We start from the raw sequence: 27,639 nt of genomic DNA, 5'->3' as shown, positions 1-27,639 counted from the left end.
ACATACATGTATATAAATTATAATACATGAGCCGTAAATGAATTCATCAAAAACAAAACTTAGCTGAAATGTTAACGGGTTCGTGACGACGCATTTGCCGATAGTATGCTTTGCAAATAGTGCAAGATATTCAATGGCTGTCTTAATACTATAAATTTTCTTGTTGAACTTGACATAACTAAAGAGGGTTGGTTCATCAATCAGTGCATAATTCCCTTACAGCCTGAAGCAATGTAGTTGAAATTTATGTTCACATTTACGTTAGTCGATACAGGAGTGCAATAAAATCTGATTCAAGCCTGATTGCTAACATCGAAAGAAATTAGCAGTATTGGAACAACGATTAATAAGCCTCACTGAAAGAATGTATTCTAGCCACATTGACCCAGTCTTGGTAAAGAAAATGATTCATATGGTTTTCAAAGTACAATGCACATGTTGCTTGAAGTCCGAAACTCTAAGAGGAAAAATTTAATAATAATTGATTCTAATTCCTGAATTAGCAATATACATTAGCTTAAGCTATAGATTCTCTTGAGCTCAGTAATTTTAAGCTAATAGCAATAAGAACGTACTCGCAATTATAACGAAAACACAATTTGAAAGCCTCAAATTTTGTAATACAGTGTCAGCGCATCCAATGTATTCCAGATATTATGGCTTGTAACTAAAGTAAAATTTTATATTTAGTAACTATTTTCATGTACTCTGTACGTATACAATAACATAATACAAACTATCAGGTTAATTCATAAGGAGTTAGGACGAAAACATCTACTTAAATTGAGCAAAACCACTTGAACCGAGAGTTAGAGTGAACTAATTAATATAGTTACAATAACAATCATTACTGTCACCAGCACATTTATACTTATACAGTAAACAGGTCCACCGCATAGCCATAGACCAACACTCCACGGTGTGTCACCAAATGAGCCAAGCCTAAGGAATGTTCTACATTCAAACCACACTCCAAAACAGTCAAAATGCTATACGTATTTCGGTATTTGCTCAAAATGCATTATTAAATTATTCATTTCATAACGGAAACAACAAGAAAATTGTACTGATAGTTACTGCAACTTGACCTGTTACATAACAACCTAATTGATCGCAAGCTGAACAATAATTAATATGCGATACGAAAATCTAATCTTCGTAATAATAACTTGCAAAAATTAGCGACAACAGCAGTACATTGTGAGAAGCAAATTTCGTGAAAACAATTTCAATGTTGCCAATTCAAACGCGTGTATATATAACCATTAAAGTCAAGTTGCTAGTTGATCAGCATTTAAAAATGTTCTATGAACAAATTAAATCGATAATATAAAAAAATCAGGCTCTGGGAGCTCAAACTTTTTTTTTAATATTGTAGGAGCATTGAATGGATGATAAGGAAAGTTTGGGTACATTGTTCATTCTCCGAGTTGAAGAAATTCATTCACACATATAGTTTTTCGTCCTTCACTCGAGGCTGATTAAATTTCAGACAGAACCGGAAAACCAATAGATAGACATTTCATTACCATATTATTTCGTGACAGGAAGTCTTTCGGCGAATAGAATTTTAGAAATTGTATGGCAACTTTTTTGACGTCCCACACATAGAACCCGAGGAAACAATCGCCGTTTTCAGAATTTTCATCTGGGGTTAAAGCCGTCTTGTCCACATGACTTGTTTGGATTTACAGCGATCAGGCGCTTGAGAACCTCTTCTTCTTGTATATCAAAACTTGTTAATTTAGAGCCGACTGGGCGCTCCTCAATAGCTGGAATACTGTTTAAGTCCTCTTCAGTAAATAAGCTACTGAAAAACTGATGATGAACGTTAGCCTTGCCCAGTGCAAGGTGGGCACAGTTCCGCTAATCCGCTAACCGCTAATTAGCGAAGCTAACTTTTTCCTTAGTGGATTAGCTGTTCAGCTAACTTTGAAAACCTTTAGCGGACCAATTATCTTCCGCTAAATTTAGTTCCGCTAACTGGCAGTCCGCTAAAAATGTTTAAAAATCTCTGATTTAATGCTACGTATCGTAAGCCGTGTGCCACGCCCACGCTGACGAATGGTAGCCAGTGTGGATGCCGACAAGGCGCTTGACAGCGCTCAATTTAAGTCAGCCTACAGGAAGGCCACGTCCAAGGCAAGGGCGCTATGGAACCAGCAGTGCCGCAGCATCGTGTCAGCAGACAGCATTCAGGACACGTTAAAGAGGAGGTTAGTAGTCCCCAACAATACCAGATGGAACTCTACCTACGACTCCATTGTTGTCCTCAATGACCTGCTGCATAATAAAAGTGGAGCTGTCCACCGGGTGATGACACAGCTGAAGCTGCCGAGCTTCACTGATTCTGAAGTCGGCTTCCTGAAGGAGTACGCTCAAGTGTTGTCCAATGTTGCCAGGGCCTTGGATAAGATCCCGGGTGAGGATCAGGCCTATCTCGGGAGCCTTCTGCCAACTGTAGCAGCTACCATCGTGAAGTTGACGGAGGAAAAGTCCAAAGGCCTCCTATACTACAGTCCTCTGGTGGACGCAATGCTGGCAGGCATCACGAAAAGGTTTGGGCCCCTCCTAGAAGACAAGGAGTGCCAGCTGGCAGCGGCCTTCCACCCTAAGTTTCGCCTGTTCTGGCTGGAAAAGCATAATCACAGCCATCTCAGCAGGGTACAGAAGGCCATGGAGACCGCCGTGGAGACAGCCCTGAGGGAGACTTATCATATAATATCTATGTAGTAGATAGTCGAGTCAATTCGTTGCGGCACCTTTATATGAACGCTTTAAGTAACATATGAAGGTAAATGGGGAATTGCAACGCTGTCTCACTGGAGAGCATCTACGACTTCAGGACAAAATGTTACCAAATTTTCGGTCTGAGATCATTAATAAAAGAATTACTATCTAATAATATTTATAATAATTATTGTTATTTAATAATTGTTTCTTTTCAATTCTCAAGCTCCCCTTGTAAATGGAAAGGGTTTGTACTATTTCAAAATTTCAATTGACCAGCAGGAGTTGTCGCCATTTTTAATCTGTAATTCGTACTGGGATCTGACCGAAAAAAATTTTTATGACTCAACATGTAATCTCATTACAGCGATATTATGTTTTATAATTCAGGTAATGTTTCTCACAATTTCATAAAAAATGTCAACGGCTGCGCTCACAGCAATCGATGGAACAAAATCTTGCCCCAAAATCTAGATTATTTTTCCCAGCCTCAAAAATATCAGGCAGAATTGTAAGCCACTGTAAGACGTAATTTTGGTCTGCAACTCGTGCCAAACGTTTGCTTGCACCAAAATCCCTGCGCTTCGGCTAAGGTGTGTAAGTCAGCGACCAGACTGCGCTAGCGTCCTACAATTCTGTTGCGCAGTGCAGAATCAATAATATTTTTACTTCTACAACTCACCGAGTCAAGTTCCGGAGGGCACATTGAGAACGTTATTACAGATATGCAAATTATTATGACAACCGTAGTAACTTGACGATATAATATCCTAGATAGGTGCTAATAATATTTACATGTAGTCAAATTATATGTAACATAATATCAACTGCAGTTGCTAATTGATAATGTAGTTTAAGGCAATAACAAGGATAATATTGTTAAGGTAAAGTTGATGGGTAACTCTGCTAGAATTCATTTGGCTAGCAACGTTCCTATAAAATGAGTTGCGGGAGGTTACTGGAGGAAATATATATATACATGGTCGCTACACCACCTTCTATTATTTCGCGTGAACCAAAATTCCTTCAAAAATTTCCGGGTACAGAAATTTTGCCACAAATAGAGAACTACGTGTGTTCTATTTTACTATCTTCGTCGTACGATTAACATATGATCTTTAAATTGAAATTGTTATAGAGGCAAGTTAAATGATCAGCTGGTGTATAATTATGAATGTAATTATTTTTTTATGTAATCATAGGCAATTTAAAAATAATTGGCACAGAGAGGAGGTGTTCGGTATTGCCAGAGTGACCAGTCTAGATCAATATATGATAGCTACCCAGCAAAAATTGCTATGTTGTCATGTGTTATTGATGGAAAGTTGTTCCAATGCGTATCCATTTATTGTTTTGCTCATGGAGAAATAGAAGCAGTACTGAGAAATAGGTTAGTCAAAATGAAGTTTATACATATTTGCTGAGATTATGATTATATTTGTTTGTTAACGGGAACGTCACTACTAATTTAACGCGAACCATAAATATCTCCAGCAAGATGTGTACCATTTTTGTTGTGGCCCGTACTGTCACATTCTGTATTTTTAGGAGGCCATACCGGCGAGAGTTCGTGATAATTGAGCTCGTCGTGGTCTTACAATAATGAGTGAGATGGTATTAAATAATAACGAAGAAATAGAGCTTGGTAAAATTCTGAGTGGACGAAAAAAGTGGAAACTGCAATGAAAGGGAAGGCAGGAAACTCCAAGAAAGACAAGCCTACAATTTTATAAATAAAAATATTTTCTAATGAACGTATGCATAATGGACTAATGATAGCAGGGGTTAGGACCTAATCTGCGGGAGAGCCAGGGAGTAGCTATGAATGGACTATATACGCGCAGGAGGAATATGGTGAGACTGGAGGTTCGTTGCACTATGATAAGACAAAGGCATGGTCGTCATTTGTAACCGATAAGTAAGTGAAGCCTCTACGCTTCAGCGCCAGTTTATGAAAGCTTATAGTAAAATATTAAAGTAAAGCTGCTTATTGCCACTCGACCTTAAAAAATATACACATAGAACTTAGACTTTTCGAAATTTTTCTCGCATTACTGTCACTTCATCGACACTAATCACGTGAGAGCATGGCGTTCGCAACTAGTAGCCTAGTTACTGCTGGAATTTTTTGTGTATTCAGTAATGGCGATACGGTGGCGCGCATAATCAATAGAAATATTACATCAGTCTCCGATAATGAAGTCGGAATATATTTTTGAATGTCGTCCTTGCGGCGACGCAATTGATAAAGGGACCTGCTATTAGCGTATGATAGCAAAAAGTACTGATATGAAAAAATTTTATCGGCACTTTCGTTGTTAAGTTTCGTTCATAGTTGCCTGCTTTTGTCATTGGTAAATGTAGGCTTAGATAAAAAAGTTAGCCATCAGCTTAGCTAAGTTTCTTCATTTCTTTCATGTTGTGATGTTGATCATTATTAATTAGAATTTTCTGGAATGTGCGACAGCGAGTCTAGGAGCTCTAATTTTTTGACATTTCAGCCTCAGGCTGGGCTGGGAGAAATGATTTGCTTCTGATTGTTTCTTGGTGGCCGTTGGTAGAAAAACGTACGATGCCTTTGATTATTGAATTAAAGTGGATGTTGTCAACGCTGCATACGAAGTCACTTCATAATAATTTATTAAATCCATTCATTAGTATCGCCAGCTCATTCTTCTATAGTGATGAATGCTGAGGGAAAATTGACAGTTTATTTATTGAAGAAAAATGGTTATCCCGATGGCTCGACGCTCCAGGAAAGCTTTGCCTTCCAAAAATTACCTTTTAGAGTCAAGATTGACGATGGAATTGTACCGTCTGTGCCAATAACTTCACCTCTGCACCTAAGTCGCCAGCCTTCAATAGAATTAGGAGCTATCTATTTATCGACAAAACTGAGCATATTTATACTGCAATTAAAACAGCGTTATTGTCATCACGTGACACGTGGTTATTGAACTCTATAAATCATAGTGCTGACTAGTAGTAGTAGTCTAGTATTTAGTATTAAACGCCTTTTAGCGGTGAGATAAGTGCACTTATCAACTTAGTGCTGGATCTGTTCAGTGGCGACTCAAGTATCATTATTGATGGTAGGAATGATGGTCTCAGAGTTAATATATTGAAGATCAAACCATCCTGGTAAGTTTTTAATGTAGTGAGTACTATGAGTAGAGTGTAGAACGTAGATTCATATACTAGAGTAGAGAAGTATCATGGATAGTCTAGCATATTCGTATATATAAATATATAATTGAATTTTGAACTATATTAGGGAGTCAAAAATGAACAGAATTCTGGAACATCTCTGCTCTGCGGCTCTGCCTCTGCCACTATACAACAATCAATAGCTAACTTAGTAAGTCCTGCCTGATGAAGCTATGGTTTACCTCTACCTGGTCTACCTCTACCTGGTCTACCTCTACCTGGTCTACCTCTACCTGGTCTACCTCTACCTGGTCTACCTCTACCTGGTCTACCTCTATCTGGTCTACCTCTACTTGGTCTACTTATTGCTGAATTTAATTTTCCTACTTATTACTGAAATTTTGCTGCTCCAAGGTGAAATTTTCAATAAATTGAAAATCTCACGGGCCACGGCTCAATCATGAACGTTTGCTTCCAATTATATAGAAGTTTTTTGTCTAACAGGAATCTCTGGGCACCAATAATGTGGGTAAAGCTCTAGTTGTGGCTCCTAAGGACAAGTATAAATATTGTCTGGAGCCTTGACCCTGACCAGTATATAACTGTGTATTTCAAGTTTCACAATAGGTAATTTATTTGATATAATTTATGGAAAGAGAATTGTTGGAAAAATCTATGCACTGACCTCTCAGTGACTTGGATGAAGATGTATGGACTTATTTTTAAAAATGTATCTGAAAATTCTCTATCAATTAGCTTGATCAACAACTGAACTTTTCTATTACTTGAATACAATGCCAAGTGTTGACTTATGAAAATGGAATTTTCTACCAATAGTATTTTTTATGATTGATATATACCATACAGTAGAGATACTTGAAGGCCACTATGCAGAGTTTGGCAATTGTGTTGCCGAGAGCAGGATCTTAGGCCAGCATTATTGAGGATTTGTTTCCAGAACTGCCTAAGCCTTCAAGATGTCTTGCCAAAAATAAATTCAATTAATTATTTAACATGAAATGTGTTGGCAAGATCTTCTGGAGACAACTTGATGTTGATGTGTTACCACAGGTCTTTAAAATAAAAGATCATTAAATATTTGCCCACTCTCTGCTCCCTGGCTTGAGGGTTCATGGAGTTAAATATGAGGTCAAGCTAACCTATATACTCACTACTTTCTTCACTAGGGAAATGTTTATTGAAACTTTGCCATTAAGAGAGGTACTGATTCAATGAAGCCGTAGACTTTTACTAGGCTTTACCTGTTTTACTTTTACTTTTTCACTAAACAAAGAAAATTCCAGACTAGTTTATAATATCTATTCAGAAAATATGCAGTCTATTATGCAAAATTGTGATTTTGTAATATTTCTATTATCATTTAACCAACAATGAAGCTGGACTCCAAAATAATTTCTATGTAGTATATAGATTTGATGAACTTCAGTGGAATTTTCTTCTCCTTTAAATCTCAAGTTAAGTTGCAATTCAAGCAAACAAGTGACTTCAATGCTCCTAGATTTTTAATGTAGGCACATATTATGGAAAATTGTTACAAGACAAGTTTGTGACAATCAGCCAATCACTGATGGCTTTTAAAGCCCAAGCCAGTAATCACAGACAAGAAATTGGCTGCTGTGTGTACTTGAGCTGCTTTTTGTATTATGTAACTGCATGTAGCCTTGTAGGCATATACTCAGGCCACTGTATGTACTTGGCCATTACCTCTACTTAGGCTGCTACGTGTACTGCTACATGTTTTTAGCATTAGATGGCAGAACAAGCTTGTTTAACACAGCTGGTTAAGGCCAGAGAATTCATCGATCTAAATTTTCAGAGTTAAAAAATATTCTTCAGATGAAATTGGTTGATTAATTTATTAAAATTAATTCCTTATTTTAAAGATCTTCAACCTTTTTATAGATTACACCCAATTGTTAGAGAATGTAGTCTTCTGCTCTTCTGTTGGGGTTGTTGCTGTGTATAGTTTGGGGTTTGCTGTTGTAGTCACGGGTTTCACAGAGCCTGTTGAATTTATTGTGGTCTAGAGATGTCTGTTTTATGTACTTATGCCTCTACATGTATGTAGGCCATTATATGTACTTTGGTTGCTATGTGTATTTAGGCTGCTACAAATACTTCTTAGGTTGCTACATGTATGTGAGCAGGCTAACAGCTACATGTACATGGGCTGCCATGTCACATGTGTACTTAGGCCACAACACTCTAAGACAAATTAAAATACATTTCACAAAATTTCCAAAGAAATCATTATATATCTTAACATTGCAGCAAGAGTTATGCAAATTCTATTAAATTTGACTATAAAATCTATATCCAGTGGTTGAAGTTCAGAGTACCAAGATTGACGCACTAGAAAGGCATGGGTTTGATCCCAGCTCTGTGCGCCAGTTTCTGGTCAGAATCAGCGAGGAGGCCGGGGGGTGGTTAAGCACAGCAGAATTGTAGCAGTGAGTTGCGAGTTCGAGACCTCAAAATGCTGTGAATTTTCTGCGATGTTAAGAATCAGCGACAGGCCTACAGCCTACTACACGCTAAAACTGCTATTATTATTATTATTATTATAGTCAGATGGGGTTAGATAGGACCAAAATCACTAACAAGCCTGTAGCATCTATACCATGAATAACTAAAAACCCTGAACCTATCACAATGTGTATATATGCAATGGCTTCTAAGCTACAACTCAGCCATTTTGCATCTAACGCAGTTTTCTGTACAGATTAAAAAAGAGTGAGCCGGTCCCATCTTACCCCATTGGTGATTGGGGTAAGATAGGATCAGGCTGGGGTAAGACAGGACCAACTGTAATACTTACCTATGTTACAAGGTTTTTAATTAAAGTACAAATATGATATTCAATATTATCCATTTAGAAACACATTATTTGATTAAACAACCACTTGTTACTGTTTTTTTTTTTGCAGGAAGTCGACTCTATTATCAGTCACAACGAGTTTTTGTCATGAGAAAACTTTGTTAACCCTTTAATGACCACATATTTTAAAACATGTAAAAATTTTTTTTAGAATTTCTAGTGATTACAGTCACTAAGTAGTGTATAGATGAGTATGGAACATTGAAAGTTGTATATTGAAAAAAATGTAATGTGACATTTCAGTCCACTAGGTTTTACAAGACCTCCACATTGAATGCGACCATAGGATCCATTAAGTCTTTTGACTACAAAATATGGCTGATATTATGTAGCTGTCATAGTTAATTATCAATTTATACTTTACTTGTGCTAGCAACAATGAGAAGTCCAAGAAACTTGCAAAGAACTCCAGTATTTTAGCAGAAATGCCTTATTTGAGATTAAAATTTTCAAATAAATTTTGTGTTTTCCTAACATCCTTGATGTTGGGAAAACTTCAAGAATGTTGGGCCAAAGATGCCAGGGCCAAGGTAGTGAGGCCAATGTCCAGGTGGAGAGGCCAGTGTCCAGATTGAGAGGCCAGGATTAAGGCTGAGAGGCCTGAGTCCAGGTTAAGAGGACAGGGTTCAGGCTGACAGGCCAGGGTCTATTTTGAGAGGCTAGGGTGGAGGCTGACAGACCTGAGGCCAGGGTCGAGATTGAGAGGCCAGGGTCCAGGTTGAGAGGCCAGGGTCAAGATTGAGAGGCCAGGGTCAAAATTGAAAGGCCAGCCAGGGTCGAGATTAAGAGGCCAAGGTCCAGGCTGAGAGGTCAGGGTCTAGGTTGAGTGGCCAGGGTCTAGGTTGAGAGGCCAGGATCTAGGATGAGAGGCCAGGATCTAGGTTGAGAGGGCAGGGTCCAGGTTGAGAGGCCAGGATCTAGGTTGAGAGGGCAGGGTCCAGACTGAGAGGCCAGGGTCCAGGTTGAGAGGCCAAGTTCCCACCTTTCATTCTGTTAATTTCAATCATGATTGATTCATTTTCTTCTTCAAATTTGCAATCAGAACTAGTTTCAGGCCTGTTGGTGAATCCAATATCATATCCAATATGTCCTCTTGATCCAGAGTCTTCCTTAGATTCACTAGAGAATGAAGTAGCAAGATGCTGTTCACATAGACTGGGACTTTTTCTTTGGACAAGAAAACGTTTTTATGCTAAAACCCTTGAATGATTCTGAAAGGCATATAATATTACAAGTACACTATGATAATTTGATCATTTGGCCAGTGTATGGAGACATAAAGTAGGTAAACTGGATTAGTGTTTTCACTAGTATTGTAGTGAGATAAATATAGTAGAAGGGCACTAAATTATAGAATAACATTGAAAACACAATATTTTATTCCCTACTAGCATGGTCGTAGGACCAACATGACTCAATGGTTGTGTTTCAAACAATGCAGTTGCAAGTCCAACTGTACTGAACAGTTGCCTATAGAAGAACAATGTGATATGGTATATGCATGTAATTCTTATTTTATGTAAAAATTTTGCATGTGCATGCACTATTTTACTAGAAACAATTTAGAATTATTTCAGTGCTGTAACTTATCTGATTTTCCCACCATAGTCCAATAAAGACTGGAAAAGTTCAACAAATAAATGGCACCATGGATTCCCAACAAGATCAGTGCTGTACTGCATAATTGGGGGTAAAGAGTAGAGTTGTACCTCTGAAACAAAGAAGAGACGCTTACCAAACACGTTCAAAACAACTAGCACCAAATCCTTATCTTGACAATAATATTACAGAGCAAGTTTGAAAGGCGATTGTACGGTACATCTTGTCGTTAAAAGGTTAAGCATAGTAATAGTAGGTTGGCTTTGGTTCATTGTAGAGCACTGCTAAATGCTACATGTAGTATATTCCATTAGTGTCATTGTCAGAAAAATTTATCAAATTGGTAATAGAATCAATGGTTATTAACTTAAGTATCAGACATCCTTTGTTTTCTTGCTAACTGCATTTTTGGTGCACTTCTTCAAACGTAGCCCATGCCCTCTCTCAAAGTTGTGATAATTACTATTTTTCATGTTTCACATAATGATTTTCCCTCCAGCCAATCTTGCACATATTTCTGCAGCTCACTAATGAGAAGAGATCTCTATTTTTTCCATCCTTTTGATGCAATTTACAATAGTACACTAAATTTCTCTAATTAAAAAGCTAACAAATTAGAATGAAGTTTGAGCAAAAGGTAAAAATTTTGACCAAAATACTCCATGTATACATACTACTGCACAATAATACCGTATATTCATATAAAAACTACTTTTGATAAACTGTAGGGTAAGAGAGGACCATTTGTGGGGTAAAACAGGATCACTTAGTGGTCCCGTCTTACCCCATGTCCAGTCCTTTTTTTACCCCATTTTAGAATACATGTCAGGCAGTGATGGTAGCAGGTAGGAATGTCTAGTATGTCTCAAAAGTTACTTATTACTTGAGGTTACCTGCCTACATCCACAAAGCTGGCCAAAAAATTTTTTGTCATTAGACAGAGCTTATTTCCCAAACAGGGTTAACTATTTTGTGACCCTTCTTTTTTTCTTCAAAAATTGACCAAAAATTCATTAGTTGCAGAACAGGGTTGAAACAAACACTGAAATGACAGGCAATGATTGCTCTAACATATTCTTCTGTCAAATTAAATTTAGTGCAATTAGAATGCTTGCCATGGGCTGGTCCTTTCTTACCCCATGAAGGCTGCGATTCCATCTTACCCCATCTGACTATAATCTCTGAGAGGACTTATGCACACTTCATCCTGGGAATTGTTTTAACTGCAGTAAACACATCTCATAATAATGAGTGGGTCAATATTCCAACCTTCTTCAGTGGCTCATTCAGACAGGCTGATGTTCATCAAGGGCAGAGAGGCTGATGTTCATCAAGGGCAGAGAGACTGATGTTCATCAAGGGCAGAGAGGCTGATGTTCATCAAGGGCAACAATCATCACCTCGAGGAGATGAAGGGCAAGCCAGAGTAACAGCAGTGAGTAACCCTGCTTTTACCTGTTTGTTTTTATTTCTTACTATTTCTTATTCGTTTAATACTTTTTTATTCATTTAATAAAATGTATGTTGAATGTTAACTACTGTTTAATTTCATTTGTTCATTCATTTATTTATGTACATCCTAATTATCATCTGATCTTGACATGCTACACCTTTTTGGAAAGCTTATTGTCAATGTCACAACATATTAAAAGTTCAGCTCTCTAGGTCTGTTCGTCAGAGTTTCAGAGCCCCCTAAAATTATGAAAAGCTAAATTAATATACTAAAAGTTAGCGGTTAGCGGTAAATTCAGTTGAATTTTTCGGCAATTTATCGGTTTATAGTTATAGAAGCTAACTTTTCCTTTTAGCGAATTAACGGTTATCGAACCTAATTTTTCGGTTAGCTGTGCCCACCACTGGGACCAAGTCAGTGTAAACGTCGTCTTGAACTAAAGTTACTAAGAAGGCCTGCGTTATACGTTCACTTTTACGATGGTTGTCGTGCGATAGACGTGAAATATTTGCGTATAAACCTTCTATAGTAAAACAGTAAGTAAGCAATCGGTTTATATTGATGTATCTATATATATATATATTATTTGTTCAGAATACTGGTCAATTCTAAAATAATTCACTTTGGTAGTGGTGTCGAATTTACGGGGAGGGAAAAATATATCAGTTGCCCATCAAAAATTGTTGTGGCATTTATTCATATATTTTGTGTAAAATTGTTTTACAACTTTTTTCTGACAAATTCTTACAGCGAAAAAGCTGAAATGTAATTGGAAATTTTGAATATTGAAAGCCATATTGGATGTATTATCGAGAAATTTACACATATTTTGTAAATTGTGGAAGATTTATCATAAGTATTTGTCGGGTCTGCGTTCTCGCTTGCTGTTGGCTTATTTTATAGATTCCAAAAAAATAAATTTTGCATGACTTCAGTGAGCGCATCAATGGTGAGCTCGTTGAGGTCATATTACGCACTAAGTAAATTATAGTTTAAAGGCAGAAGATGGGCATAGGAAGCTACATAATGGATGAAAGAAATGCAAACTAGAATTGCAGTGACAGCTGACAGGTTTGAAAGCTGCGATGAGGCATGTTCGTTATCATATAATATCTATGTAGTAGATAGTCGAGTCAATTCGTTGCGGCACCTTTATATGAACGCTTTAAGTAACATATGAAGGTAAATGGGGAATTGCAACGCTGTCTCACTGGAGAGCATCTACGACTTCAGGACAAAATTTACCAAATTGTCGGTATGAGATCATTATTTAACGAATTACTATTTAATAATATTTATAATTATAATATTTAGAATAACGATCAGTATTTAATGAATTGTTTCACTTCAATTCTCAAAAAACCTCATGTAAATGGAAAGGGATTGTACTATTCTAGAAATTTAATTGACCAGCCGAAGATGACGCCATTTTTTATCTGTAATTCGTACTGGGATCTGACCGAATAATTTTGTTTGTGACTCTTAACATGTAATCTCATTACAGCGACATTATTTCTTGTTATTCAGGTTATGTTTCTCTCAATTTCGTAAAAATGGTTAACGCCTGCGCTCCAAGCAATCGATGGAACAAAATCTTGCCCCAAAATCTAGATTTAATATCCTTAACCTCAGAAAATCAGGTAGAAATGTAAGCCCCCGTCTAAGACCAGCCGGTATATATATGTAAATGCAATTATTTGCGCTTAACATTAGGCAATTTGAAAACATTTATCGCGGAGAAGAATTGGCCAGTTTTGCAAGTCATCATTCCAGCTGAAAATATGATAGCTACCTATCAAAACTTGTTATGTTGTCTTATCTTAATAATGGAAAAATTGTCCATAGAATAGCAATTTGAATGTATTTCTGACAAAACAATAGAAATATCATCAAGACTTTTGTATTCCGAGATCAATTCTCCCGATTATTATTGAATATCTGGATTTATTTGCTCGTTAACAGAGATCTCATCACTAATTTTAGACGTACCATGTATATCACTGAGAAAACTTCTCGAGTAAAGATCGAAAATTTCGTGTATATATGGGAGGCCATGCCGGCGAGTTTAAGATAAGTTAACTCGTCGTGGTCTTATAAGAACGAGTGAAATAGGTGTAAAAATGGGGAAATAGAGATTAGGATAATTTCGAGTGGACGGAAAATGTGAAAACTACAATAGAAAAGATGGCAGGAAACTTCAAAACAGAATAGCCTACAATTTGATAAATAGAAATATTTTCAAATGAAGGTATGTATAATGAACTGATGATAGCAGGGGTTAGGACCTAATCTGCGGGAGAGCCAGGGAGTAGCTATGAATGGACTATATACGCGCAGGAGGAATATGGCGAGACTGGAGGCTCGCTGCACGATGATAAGGCACAGGCATGGTCGTCATTTGTAAGCGATAATTAAGTTAAATCCCTACGTTTCAGCGCCAGTTTAAGAAAGCGTAGTGTAAAGTATTAAAGTGAAGTGGCTAATTGCCACTCTGCCTGTCCAAAAACTTATAAATAGACTTCGCGAAATTTTTCCCGCATTACTGTCACTCCATCGACTCAAATCGCGTAAGATTAAGGCGTTCGCTGCTAATAGTCTAGTTACGGCTTAGAAATTTTTATGTATTCAGTGCTTGTGATACGGTGGCGCGCATAATCGTCGGAAGAACGTCTTTTGTACCACCCCCTAACTATCCAAAATATCTATTTTTGATTGTCGCCCATGCGGCGACGCAATTAGTCAGAGATAATATATGATATATTGGTTAGCCGGTGATAGCAAGAAGTGCCGATGTAAAAAATATTTTTATGGCCCTTTCGTTGTTAAGTTTCCTTCATAGTTACCTGCTTTTGTCATAGGTCAATGTAGGCTTAGATAAAAAGAGTTAACCGCCAGCTTACATACGTTTCTTTGTTTTCTTCATGTTGATCATTATTAATTCAATTTTGCTGGAATGCGCGACAGCCAGTCTAGGAACTCTGTTTTTTTTTTTTGGACAAATTGACATTTCAGCCAAGCAGGCTGGGAGGTGATTTGCTTCTGATTGTTTCTTGGTGGACATTGATAGAAGAACGTACGATGACTTTGAATATTGAATTAAACCGCATTTTGTCAACCCTGCATTCGAAGTCACTTCATAATAATTCATTGAATCCATTCATTAGTATCGTCAGCTTATTCTTCAATAGTGAATGGCGTGGGAAACATGACAGTTGCCTTATGGAAGGCAAGGCTGATGGTGTAATTGTAGCGTCAATGCCAATAACTTCACCACTGCACTTAAGTCGCCAGCCTTCAATCGAAACGATCAATTTTATTAACGAACATTAGCTTATTTCTAGCGCAATTAAAACAGCATCGTAGTTATCATGTGGTTATCGAACTCTATAAATCGTAGTGCTGACTAATATTTAGTATTATACGGCTTTTAGCGGCGAGGACTAAGTGCACTTAGTGCTGGACGTGCCCAGTGGCGACTCAAGTATCATTGATGGTAGGAATAAAAGTACAGTATCAGACAATCAGAGTTCATATCTTCAAGATCAATCCACCCTGGTAACTTGGTAATGTAGTGAGTACATGTACCTATACTATGCTTGAGACCTTGAGTAGAGTGTAGAAAGTAGACTAGCAGAGTATCATGGTCCATTCATGTATAGTCCAGCATATTCATATACGTACTGTAATAACTGTACTCCAATGCTTGCAAATTTGGAAATATCAGAATTGGTTGCAAATTTTGTTTATGTTAGGCAAAGCCTTTATTGAACTATTGGGCCATTGGCAATTAAGCTCAGATGCAGTTTGGCTATGTAGAGCTGAGGACTGAGGAGAATAGGCTAACTAGGTTAAGTTGAACTGCACTGCAAACAAGCTTTGGAGTACAGTTATTACAGTATAGCATGACTGGAATTTTTCTACTTATTACTAGAATTTTGTAGCTCAAAGGTGATATTTTCAACAAATCAAAAATCTCACAGGCCATGCCGCCATGGCTCAATCATGAACTTTTGTTTCCATTTATATAGAGGTTTTTTGTCTAGCAGGAATCTCTGGGCTCCTAAAATGGGGGTAAAGCTCTAGTTGTGGCTCCTACAGAAAAGTATAAATATTTTCTGGAGCCTTGACGGTTGACCCCGACCAGTATATAACTGTGTATTTCAAGTTTCGCAATAGGTAATTTCTTTGATATAATTCATGGACGGAGAATTGCCTGAAAAATCTATGCACTGACCTCTCACTCTCAGTGACTTGGATGATGCCAGGAATTATTTTTTCAAACTGCAGAGGCTATTTGGTAAAAATCTTTGCTAATTCTTTGTCAGTTAGCGTGATCAACTACTGAACTTTACTGTTACTTGAACACAACATCAAGTGTTGACATATGAAAATGTACAATGTTCTACAAATATTGTTATGATTGATATATGCGATATATAGGTGCCATACAATAGACATACTTGAAGGCCACTATGCAGAGTTTGGCAATTGTGTTGTCGAGAGCAGGATTTTAGGCCCCAAGTCATGATGTTTTGAATGTTTCATAATATACAACCATTTTTTGAAGCAAAATTTATAGACTACTCCAGATTGTTGAATACTTGCTCCTTTGCTGGGGCTGTTGCTTGTACAGTTCAGGGTTTGAGGTTGTGGTCAAGGGTGTCATGGAGCCTGTTGAATTCATCACTGGTCTTGAGATGGCTGTTTTATGTACTTAGGTTACTACATGTATTTAGGCCACTATGTGTAATTCGGTTGCTATGTGCACGTAGGACATTACATGTACTTGGGCTACTACCTGTACTTATTCTGCTATGTTTACTTGGGCTGCAACACTCCAGGACAATTTAAATACATTTCACATTACTTCAAGAGAAATCATTACATTTCCTAACATTCCAGCATGAGTTGTGCTAATTCTTATATTGAATTTGACTTTAAAATATAATCTCTGAGAGGACTTATGCACACTTCATCATGGGAATTGTTTTAACTGCAGTAAACACATCTCATAATAATGAGTGGGTCAATATTCCAACCTTCAGTGGCTCCTGAATTTCTTGTGAAATATTTTCTCTTGACTTTTAATTAAATTCTAAAAATTTCCATGCCATAACATATAAATATTTACTAATAATCCCATGCTTTTTATACATCTTGATTTTTTCCACTGCAGAATAATTGTGCAGTTGACTTTAATAGATAATATTATTGGTATTCAATGAATTTGTTCAAGAAATATCCTGTCCAAATGCTGACTTCCACAAATATGTTTAGATTTCTTCTATGTAGAAATTTTAACATCAAACTTTTGCTGCCTGCTAATCAAAGAGCAAATAATTTAGGCATTTCATATTGCCAGTATCATAAAATATCCAACATTTTTAAAGGCTCAACTTTAACAATTGGCTTTAACAGCAACAATAGGCATTATTGTAACAGGAATGTCCATGACGAAGTCTCTGCGGACCAGCAACTTATTGCATCACTTAAGAGCAAGATTAAAATGCAAGTAAGTTTTAAGCTAAGATTTATATGGAGTTGATTATTTGTTATTGATTACAAAATAATAGTGAACTTTGAATCATATGTAGTGCATTTTAATGCATTTTAATTCAGTTTATGTACAAATTGCACACCTTCCTCATTACCCACCTTCCTCATTACACACCTTCCTCATTACACACCTCCCTCATTACACACCTCCCTCATTACTCACCTCCCTCATTACACACCTTCCTCATTACACACCTTCCTCATTACACACCTCCCTCATTACACACCTCCCTCATTACACACCTATTGGTTGCAGTTGAGCACAAGCCTATTAGCCAAACAAAGTATGGAACTTCTTCAATTGCCTTGGCCGGCAAATGCATGCAAGCCTTGAACTTATTCACTATTGTATATTTCAATGCTTAAAATCCCAGAAAAACATGATCTCTGAAATGAATATTAACAAATATCCTTGAATGAATATGGTATAAAAAAATATTCAATTATGGTCAACTTTGGACTTATGGTAAAGAGATTTTGCTGTTTTCTCTTGCCGCCAAATGGCAACTCTGGGCCGGGAACGCAGGGGATGGTAGAGATGATCTTGCCTTTGGTGTGGTGCCCACTGCCCTGAGTCCTGCAATGATTGTTTCCAGGGAATTCAAGTGCATCTGTGTGCTTTTTTGCTCTAATTTCCATGCAGAAAATATATGTATTTCCTTTTACTCTGACTGAATTAATTTCCTTTGAAAATGTGGCAGAATTTTCCAAAAGTACCTAATAGCTGTATTTGGTCTGCAGACCACTCCACAGCACCTGCTGAGGCACAGCATGGTCTGCAGACCACTCCACAGCGCCTGCTGAGGCACAGCTTGGTCTGCAGACCACTCCACAGCGCCTGCTCAGGTCTACAAACAAGAGCTCAGTCTGTAATGCTTGCATTTGTCAACATTCATCTTCACGTCGGTTAGGAAACGTGCGCTTGTACACTCAAATAAATCAGTGATGCTGTCCAAATCCTAATGCAATTTTTTCCCTTGTGCTGTTATGTCCACTCTTTGCTCGTGCTATGAGCAAGAATGTGTATCAGTATTTGGTCAATACAACGCACACATTTGTGTGAGTAACACGGAGAGTGTTGACGGCAGCGGATACGTCTTATCAGCAGTGAGCTGAGCTGTGAGCGGCTGTGATGTCGGCGTCAACGTATACCATCCCACCTCACATATGATGTTNGAATGTTCTACAAGCTTTTGCTTATTTAATATATTAACTAAACAACAATTATGATATTATAAAGACATGAGGCCTGTAGTTTCATCGTAAAATTTCGATCAGTCGTTGACTAATAATTTCATTTGTTCTCAAAAATATGAAAGGGTCTTTGTCCCATTAGTGACGCACATCCTTAACATTGGTGGGCGTGTCCGCAATACATCCCATATGTCGGGATAACGGTACCTGATCTTTTACTTTTTTCTCATGGAACCGCGGGGCGAAACAGGAGCTTTAATTAAAAAATCTGATCACACTATAATTTGATAAAAAAAAATTAACTTTAGCTTCTGACATTGAGCAAGCATCAAAATGCTTGGAAATTTAAAATTGAAGGCTGAAAGAGGAGGGTTCTTGCTTAAATGCTGGTTTGAACGCGCGATAGGTTCAATCTTAGAAAAGTACAGTTAAAAATTATTAGGAAATCAGGAGACGAAATTTCAGTAAGCATGGTTAAGATGATGTATATTGCACCTTGGTCAATATGATTCCGCCATAAGGGAAACAATGATGATCCAAAATGATGACAATGAACAATGGTGAACAAGAAGCCTTGCTATATAGGTCTCGTCTAGATCCAGGATAATGCCAGGTTATATTCAGCTGCTATGACAAACATCACAAGCTGACATAATGACCTACACTCCTGATTTCCACTCCACCATGACCTATACATATTACATCATCACATCATGATTCTCCTGACCTTCACGCTGACATTTTTTTTTTCTACCAGGACTTTTCAAAGTTTTAGCCGAATTCTCCAGCTCAGGAGCGCAATGAAATCTCGGGTTGGGAGGTTGACCTGACCCAAGTTCTTGGACACCTGTACTTCATTACTGTTTGTAATGGGCACCTAGAGCAGTTCATCCTACAGCAGTTCACCCTAAAGCAGTTCACCCTAGAGCAGTTCACCCTAGAGCAGTTCACCCTAGAGCAGTTCACCCTAGAGCAGTTCACCCTAAATCAGTTCATCCTAGAGCAGTTCACCCTAGAGCAGTTCACCTAGAGCAGTTCACTCTAGAGCAGTTCACATAATAGGACGTTTGCAGTCCCATATGTTTTCATGATCGAAGCATTTCACGATAAAATAAAAATTTATGGCTGGAAGTGACTTATTCCCATTGCCTAACGATCTAATCTATCTTTCTCTTTAAAATGAAATGTTTAAAAAATAAAAGTTTCAAGATCAACACGTACCAGCCCTAGTTCATCGACTCGCCCACATGTCTGCACAGAAACTGCGAGGTGCTGCCGTTCTCAATTTTTATACGATCATCATACACGGATATTATTAATTTGTTAGTCTAATAATATAAAATCATTAGTGGTGTACTCATGTAACACTATTTGACATATAAGTCACAAACGTTGTGTATAAACAAGACGAATAATTAGTATGTGTTTATTGGCTCGATTTAGCCTAGAATATAATTTAACACAGAGGAAAACTGATGCGTTCTAAGGTAAGATATGTTCATCATATTCACATGGCGCTCATTTATATAAAAAGCCAGTTTACGATTAACCATGCTCAATATTGCTACTGATAATTAATGAGTAATATTTCTATGTCATGAAATATATTAGAACTAAAAACTCTTTGTTGACTTTCAGCTCTTCGTCCAGAACTAAAGCGACGGAAAATTCTAATAAAAATTCGCTTTCAAAGAATGTTCATAAATCAATTATTTTTCAACGTCTAATATTATTTTTCCTTGCCCAAGCTGGCGTAATAATTCCGGCCTGATGAGGGCTCAGCATGTGACGCACTAAGAGGCCATAGCCTTACTTGTTATCAAAAATACTCACCAGTTCGTAACTACTTCGGCAAATCACTGACGACTTCTCAAGCTAAACCCCACCAATCACAGACGAGAAATTACCCGCGAAGTGTACTTTAGCAGCTACGTGTGATTATGCCGTTGGGTGTAGTTAGGCCGCCACGTGTGCTTATGACGTTGGGTGTAGTTAGGCCGCTACGTGTGCTTATGACGTTGGGTGTAGTTAGGCCGCTACGTGTGTTTATGACGTTGGGTGTAGTTAGGCCGCTAAGTGTGCTTATGACGTTGGGTGTAGTTAGGCCGCTACGTGTGTTTAGGCCGTTGGGTGTAGTTAGGCGGTTACATATACTTAGGACGCTGCGTGTTTTTGAGGACATAATGTACTTTAGCGGATTTTGGTACAACGACCAAGAGGCAGAAGCAAAGCAACGAAGCCACGACGGAAAACCCGCTAGAATTGGCGGCGCTTTCCTCTGTTGGCGATAAGCTTCGGGTGCGACATCCGCTGACCATATATCACCACACTGCTCCTTTAGAGCAACACCGATAAACTCAATGCTTTCCATGGCGTCATCCTGCAGGACTAATTATTTCCATCTGTCAGAGCTACATGCAGAATTCACTTAAATCTATCTGGTAGATCAGGATACATTAACACATGCTATCGATATGGGCTGCAGTTCTCTAGCGACAACTGCAGAATGATAACAGATAAATCCGACCATGACCTAATGGTGGCCACTGAACTCAACTCGCTACCTTTCAGTAAAAATTACACAGCAAAATTGAATATATTAATAACTTTAATGAACCGAATTCAATGAGAATTTGTATATCTTCTTTCATCTGAAATCCACGGTTAAAGCAGGAAGTTTAGAGAACTCAATTGCACTGGAAGACATATATAATTCCTATGGTCTTGGGTTCTTTTAAATCTCTGAAGTCTTGGATTCATGAAATATCAGTTTCTGATTGATGGCAGTTCAATAAGGGTTCACACCGGGAAAATTATTTTATCATTCATAACTTATTTATTACTTTTCTAATTATCCTTATGTAGAATATGCTTCCACTGAACCTTCTGAGCATGATCATCACAGCCATGCTTTCCGAAGAATTTGTTAGAATTTTATTTAAGGTAATTCAGTCAGAGTATTTCACGAAAAGGTGCTCACTAAAACAGCAAAGGTATTTTTCTCCATTAGAAGATTCAGCTTCGGATGAATAGCGCAAACTTTCACTGCCCACGCGAACTTTCTTTTCTTCCTGTGACGTGAGCGCCGCAGTCATAACTTTCAATGCTCGATGTGCGTGTCCTTAGAACTTCAATCCGTGACTGAATCCTCATCAATGATCGCAAGAATTTTTGCAGTTATTTCAGAGTGCAGTTCATTGTAGTTCAGTTTATGCTGTCAAGACAAACTATTACACCAAGTTCTGTCCATTAGTTCGATGCTTGATTTAAATAAAAATACTAATTTAGAACTTCAGTCATTTGGTACGGGGCCTGCTGGCAAGACAAGCCTAGAATTGAAGGTCAAAAACAATGCCAAGATAAACCTGTTATTTGAATTGAAAACGCTTCAAAAGCAAGCTGCATCGTAACATCAAATATTCAGAAATGAAAGCTCATTAAAATAATAAACTCTGGTGTCGTTTGTAAAGAAAGATCTGGACAGCTGGTTACGTGATCGGTAAGAAGAGTTCATCGTAATTGTGAGTAACGATCTCGAAACTTGTTTAAGCTTTAGACGGTTACTTCATTCATTTTTAGAATATGGGATAGCCGGATAGGGCGGGACGCGGGAGCAAACGTAGGAAAAAAAACAGAACAACTACCGTCAATGCCACTAAAGTCGCCATGCTACAGGGAAAAGGAAATAGCCTATTTATTGAAATGGACCCAATATGAACATTTCATTAACATAGGAAAATACTAGAACATTTATGAACATTGCTTAAAGATATTATAATACATTTTTGACATATAATTTGTAATTAGTTTTGAGATTCCAAATCAACATGNTCTAGTTCCAATGAGTAATGAGTTTGCTGCTGTTGGGAAAAAACAGCAAATATTGAGCTGTGAGCAGTTAGATTACACAGATGTTACGGAAATGCAACATGCTGGGATTGGGGCAAATTTTGAGGGGTTTCCATCTTATACTGGTTTGCTAGGACGGGTAACCTTGTTGACTCTGAAACTGTTCTTACTTCTGGGCTGAGGCGGCAAGGCCAACTTCTCCTGCTCTCTCTGCTGAAGCACCTGAGGGAATCATACCTGCCAACCCATTAATCATGATTATTGAGCCTGTACCAGATGATCGTCCTATCACCAAATTTCTTGCAAATGATTTAGCTCTTAGCAAGGCTTTAGCCCAGTCATATTTTGGAACCATAGGGGTCAAGGGGATTCAGAAAAATGTAAGTAAAAATCTATTGATAGTTAGGATGGACAGCCAAGATTCTCAATGCATTACCAAATTTCTCTCTACTAGTCAAATTGGGTCCTGGAAGGCCAAATGCCGACTTCCACTAAACCACACTGTGTCTGCAGGAGTGATAGGACCTTTTGGCTTTTGGGGATGAGACCTCAGAGGAAGAGCTTACACAAGAGTTACAACTAGCCGGATATGACGGTGCAACAGCAGTTCAAATTTACAAAGGCAAAGATAAGGTAAAGACAGCTATGTTTAAGGTGCTTTTTACATCTCAGCATCTACCTACCTGTATCTTGGCTACCAACGATTTAAGGTGGAAGCATTTGTAAGTACGCCTTGGCAGTGCTATAAATGTCAAGGATTCAACCATAATGACAGTGTCAGGTGATCTTCTATCACCCTCTAGGTTATCATATGTCACCCTCTTATAACATGTTCTGTACCCACTTGGTAGAGTCACACTCAGTGATGTCATCCCTGTTAAGGCCTATATATATCTCAATCTGTCCACCGCTCGTCAGTTGTAGTGGTACTGCCTAGCCGTCATCTTGCTAGCCGCTCCTCCGGCACATACTTGTGCTGTACCTGTCAATCATTGTCCTTCTGTACTCACCAAGCTAGTTTATTATTATAATAGTTCTAGCATTAATCGTGTGTTTCACTGTCCTGCCTTAGTCATACTTGGAACAATAAATACCCTGACTCTCAATACAAATCCATCAGGTGGTCGCAGAAACTGACACCTGACAACAGCAACTGTAAAGGCCCCTCTCGCTGTGTAGGTTGCAGGGGAGTGGGGACTACATAATGTTAAAGATTGCCCTTCTTCTAGGAGTCTAGCACCAAAATGCTGCATCTGTAGAGGCACACATAATGCTAACTATGGAGGTTGCCCTCGAATGAAATTTCAGACTTTAGTTGAGAAAGCTTGCTCTATCAAGAAGATGTCCTATAGAGATGCCGTGAAACATGTAAAAGAGACATCAACTATGAGCAGAACCTGTAACACAGCTAGAAACGCATCACTGAGTACATCGCCCAACCCTTCTGCAACCTCCCATCCAGTAACTCAGGTCAATCGCCCTATGAGTTGGCAAACACGAGCTGGCTTTGAAAAAATTTCAGTATCCACACAAACTACTGAAAACATCCTACAGACTCACTCTTCAGTCTCTAAACTGATTGAACTCTTCTCAAAATTGATAAACCTGAACTGATGATTCTGTAGTATCAATTAGCTTGATCAAGATCAATGACTTGATCTTGATCAATGACTTGTTACTTGAATACAATGCCAAGTGTTTACTTATGAAAATGTAATTCTCTACCAATATTTTTTATGATTGATATATACCATACAGTAGACATACTTGAAGGTCACTATTCAGAGTTTGGCAATTGTGTTGCCAAGATCAGGATCCTAAGAGGCTAAGCCCAAAGTATCACCAGCAGTATTGAGGATTTGTTGTCAAAACTGCCTAAGCCTTCAAGATGTCTTACCAAAATAACTTTAATTAGTTATTCAACATGAAATGTGTTGGTAAGATTTTCTGAATACATATATTTTGATGTTGATGTGTCACCAAAGATCTGTAAAAGATCTTTACATATTTGCCCACTCTCTGCTACCTTGCTTGAGGGTTCATGGAGTTGGATTTGAGATCAAGCTAACCTNCTATACCTATATATATATCTTGATTTTTTCTATTGCAGAATTGTGTAGTTAACTTCAATAGAAAATATTATTTGTATTCAAAGAATTTGTTCAGGAAATATCCTGTCATAATGCTGACTTCCACAAATATGTTTAGATTTCTTCTATGTAGAAATTTTAACATTAAACTTTTGCAGCCTGCAAATCAAAGAGCAAATGATTTAGGAATTTCATATTGCCAGCATCATAAAATGTCCAACATTTTTAAAGCCTCAACTTTAACAATTGGCTTTAAGAGCAACAATAGGCATTATTGTAACAGGAATGTCCATGACAAAGTCTCTGCGGACCAGCAACTTATTGCATCACTTAAGGGCAAAATTAAAATGCAAGTAAGTTTTAAGCGAAGATTTATATGGAGTTGGTTATTTGTTATTGATTACAAAATAATAAATTGCAGGGATTTATAGTGATCTTTGAACCATATGTATCCAGTGTATTGTAATTCAGTTTTGTACAAATTATATATATTGTATCTACAATATCCTGTTGAACTATACACACTTCTCCCAGTTACCAAATAATAAGCTAAAGATATTTACCGTCAATAAGTATGATGAGCAAAATTTAGAATAATGAATAAAATTTAAATTGAATAATTTATGTGATGTACAAAGAAAATAGTTATGTAGTAATTATATGATAATTTTGTAAGGGAGAGACAATACAGCAGCTGGAGTCATCAGGCGCACCCGAAACAGACGTCAAGAAAGCAGCGGCCAACCTGCGTTCTCTCATCAAAGTGAGCTCTTCTGCCCAGGGTAATTGTTCTATGTAATAAATATACACATACATAAGTTCTGATCTTGTATAGATATATATTAATAAAACATGTTGACATATTTAGGTATCTAATACACATTCTCAATTAGTTTATTGATGATATTGACATTTTTTGCAGACTGGGTTTCATGATATAATTTATATCATTATCCATTTAATTTCATCTCAGTATACATTATGAAGATTTATCAATATTGAGCTAATTATTTTCATTGGAATCTAAGTTTTAAATCATTACTCTAAAGCGTTTACTCACAATTTAATATGAAGTTAATTGTGAAGATATTGTAAAGATCAAGGCAGATGTGAATAATTTAAATTAAACCTCAGGAATTGGAGGAGCTTTCACTTAAGATGGACCCCGGAGCCGAGTTTGATCGCCAGAAGATGCATAGAGTTGCTGCGGCACAGGATTTCTTTGACATAGCCTTCGAACCTTATGGTGCAGTTGCCGGTAAGTTGACATAGCCTTAATATTATTATAATAAATCCTAATAATAAGCATAATATATTTATTATTCCAGGAGCTAGAGGACTTGACCCTGAAGCTCGACCCGCCCGAGACTTTTGACCGAGCCAAGATGGCCGACCTGGCCAAGCGGAGGTTTTTTTATGACATCTCTTTTGCCATTTATGGTGGCATCACAGGTGGATATTTTTTATCATTTATTTCTTGTTGTTTATCTGCTATTTTAAATTATAATTTTTATATGTTATTTCTTTAATCATTTTATGCTTTTGGTATTTTCTAATAGCTTTTAATTTTAATTTAAATATTATTGATATCTGGTATTAATCTGATTAACATCACAGCTAGCTAGTTTACCATTGTCATCTGTTATTTCTTGAATTATCTCATCATTTTTATAGTAAAAGAATACAAAATTAATAAAAATGCTAGTTAACAAACTTATGTATACTCCCTCAATATTTAAAATAGAACTTTTCATTTAGATCAGTTTGATTTAAAGGCTTTCAAGGGGCACTAATGTAAGCCGTGACCATATAAATTGCTGTACCAGCAGAAATAGTGACTGTAAATTGCCGTAACATTACAAGTAGTGAATGAAAATATCTTTAATGATAAGGAAAATATAATAAAATGAAAGAAATGAATAAATAAAGTAAAAATATCTTATAAGATGAAGGAAATAAATAAATAAAGTAAAAATATCTTATAAGATGAAGGAAATAAATAAATAAAGTGACAATAAGTTATAAGATGACCTTGTCTCATTATATTCCCCATGTTGGCAGGTCAATATGACTTTGGTCCGCTGGGGTGCGACCTGGTCGACCACCTGCTGGCGGAGTGGCACAAGCACTTCGTGCTCCAGGAGCACATGCTTAAAGTGTCATGCTCCATCCTCACTCCGGAGCCTGTGCTCCGGGCCTCCGGGCATGTCGACAAGTTTGCAGACTACATGGTTAAGGTGACAAACTTGGTCCAATAAGTATTCCATAGACGGTTTAGTCTTCATTTGTCAATTTAGTTTTCCGTCGACAGTTTAGTCTTTGTTTATCAGTTCTGTCTTCCATTGTCAATAAATATTCCATGAATTTTCATTATATATTGATTCAAATAACAAAAATTGCTTGCTATTGTCAATTTAAGTGAAAGCAGCTTCAATTTCTTATCAATACGCAATAAACAATCAACAGGAATATGACCATTTCCAGAATTGATAGATAATTGAATGGGGTGCTCAGCTAAATTTGTATAACATTTTAATTGCAGTATCAATGTAATTTTTTTGCATGCAACATCATAATTTTTGATTGGGTGACAATCAACAATGTATATCATGACATTTTTAGCGCATTTTCTCATTTATGGAAAAAATGCACTATTGTGCTCGCCATGTCCGTCCATCCGTGACTTCAAGTTTTCGTCGATGATAAAATGCGCTCTCTGTCACTCACTGCAGTGAGTACTGAGTTATATTTTTATATTATATATATCATATATTAACAATAATGCTTGATGTGTAGGATGTGGTGACGGGCGAGTGCTACCGTCTCGACCATCTCATCAAACTCCACCTGGAGAAGAAGATCTCCAGCAAGAACTTCCCTGAGGGGGAGAAGGCGGCGATCTCCAGCCTGCTGGCCCGCCTTGATGGTCTGGATGTGGTGAGAAGGAGATTATCTCCAGCCTGCTGGCCCGCCTTGATGGCCTGGATGTGGTGAGAAGGAGATTATCTCCAGCCTGCTGGCCCGCCTTGATGGCCTGAATGTGGTGAGAAGGAGATTATCTCCAGCCTGCTGGCCCGCCTTGATGGCCTGGATGTGGTGAGAAGGAGATTATCTCCAGCCTG

General features: G+C 37.6%; 1 protein-coding gene across 1 annotated transcript; it reads left to right on the top strand.

The window, feature by feature from the left end:
* The first annotated feature begins 2,064 nt into the window (after positions 1 to 2,064).
* LOC108672760 lies at positions 2,065 to 27,634 on the top strand. Its single transcript, XM_018160489.2, has 5 exons — positions 2,065 to 2,541; positions 25,194 to 25,280; positions 25,846 to 25,969; positions 26,579 to 26,754; positions 27,314 to 27,634. The coding sequence occupies exons 1-5, from the start codon at positions 2,065 to 2,067 to the stop codon at positions 27,509 to 27,511; spliced, it is 1,062 nt and encodes a 353-aa protein (XP_018015978.1). The 3' UTR covers positions 27,512 to 27,634.
* Positions 27,635 to 27,639: the final 5 nt, after the last annotated feature.

This window comes from Hyalella azteca, unplaced genomic scaffold (assembly GCF_000764305.2).
Source record: "Hyalella azteca isolate HAZT.00-mixed unplaced genomic scaffold, Hazt_2.0.2 contig15540, whole genome shotgun sequence".
In the NCBI taxonomy this organism is placed as follows: domain Eukaryota; kingdom Metazoa; phylum Arthropoda; class Malacostraca; order Amphipoda; family Hyalellidae; genus Hyalella; species Hyalella azteca.
The sequence above is the reverse complement of the archived record's forward strand: the minus strand, read 5'-3'. Positions and strand labels throughout refer to the sequence as shown.

Bases quoted from the DNA above. Each gene is read 5' to 3' on its own strand.
- LOC108672760 (XM_018160489.2), top strand. From the start codon at position 2,065: ATGGTAGCCAGTGTGGATGCCGACAAGGCGCTTGACAGCGCTCAATTT. The intron at 25,281-25,845 runs GTGAGCTCTTCT...TTATTATTCCAG, and splicing joins ACCTGCGTTCTCTCATCAAA to GAGCTAGAGGACTTGACCCT. The intron at 25,970-26,578 runs GTGGATATTTTT...CCATGTTGGCAG, and splicing joins CATTTATGGTGGCATCACAG to GTCAATATGACTTTGGTCCG.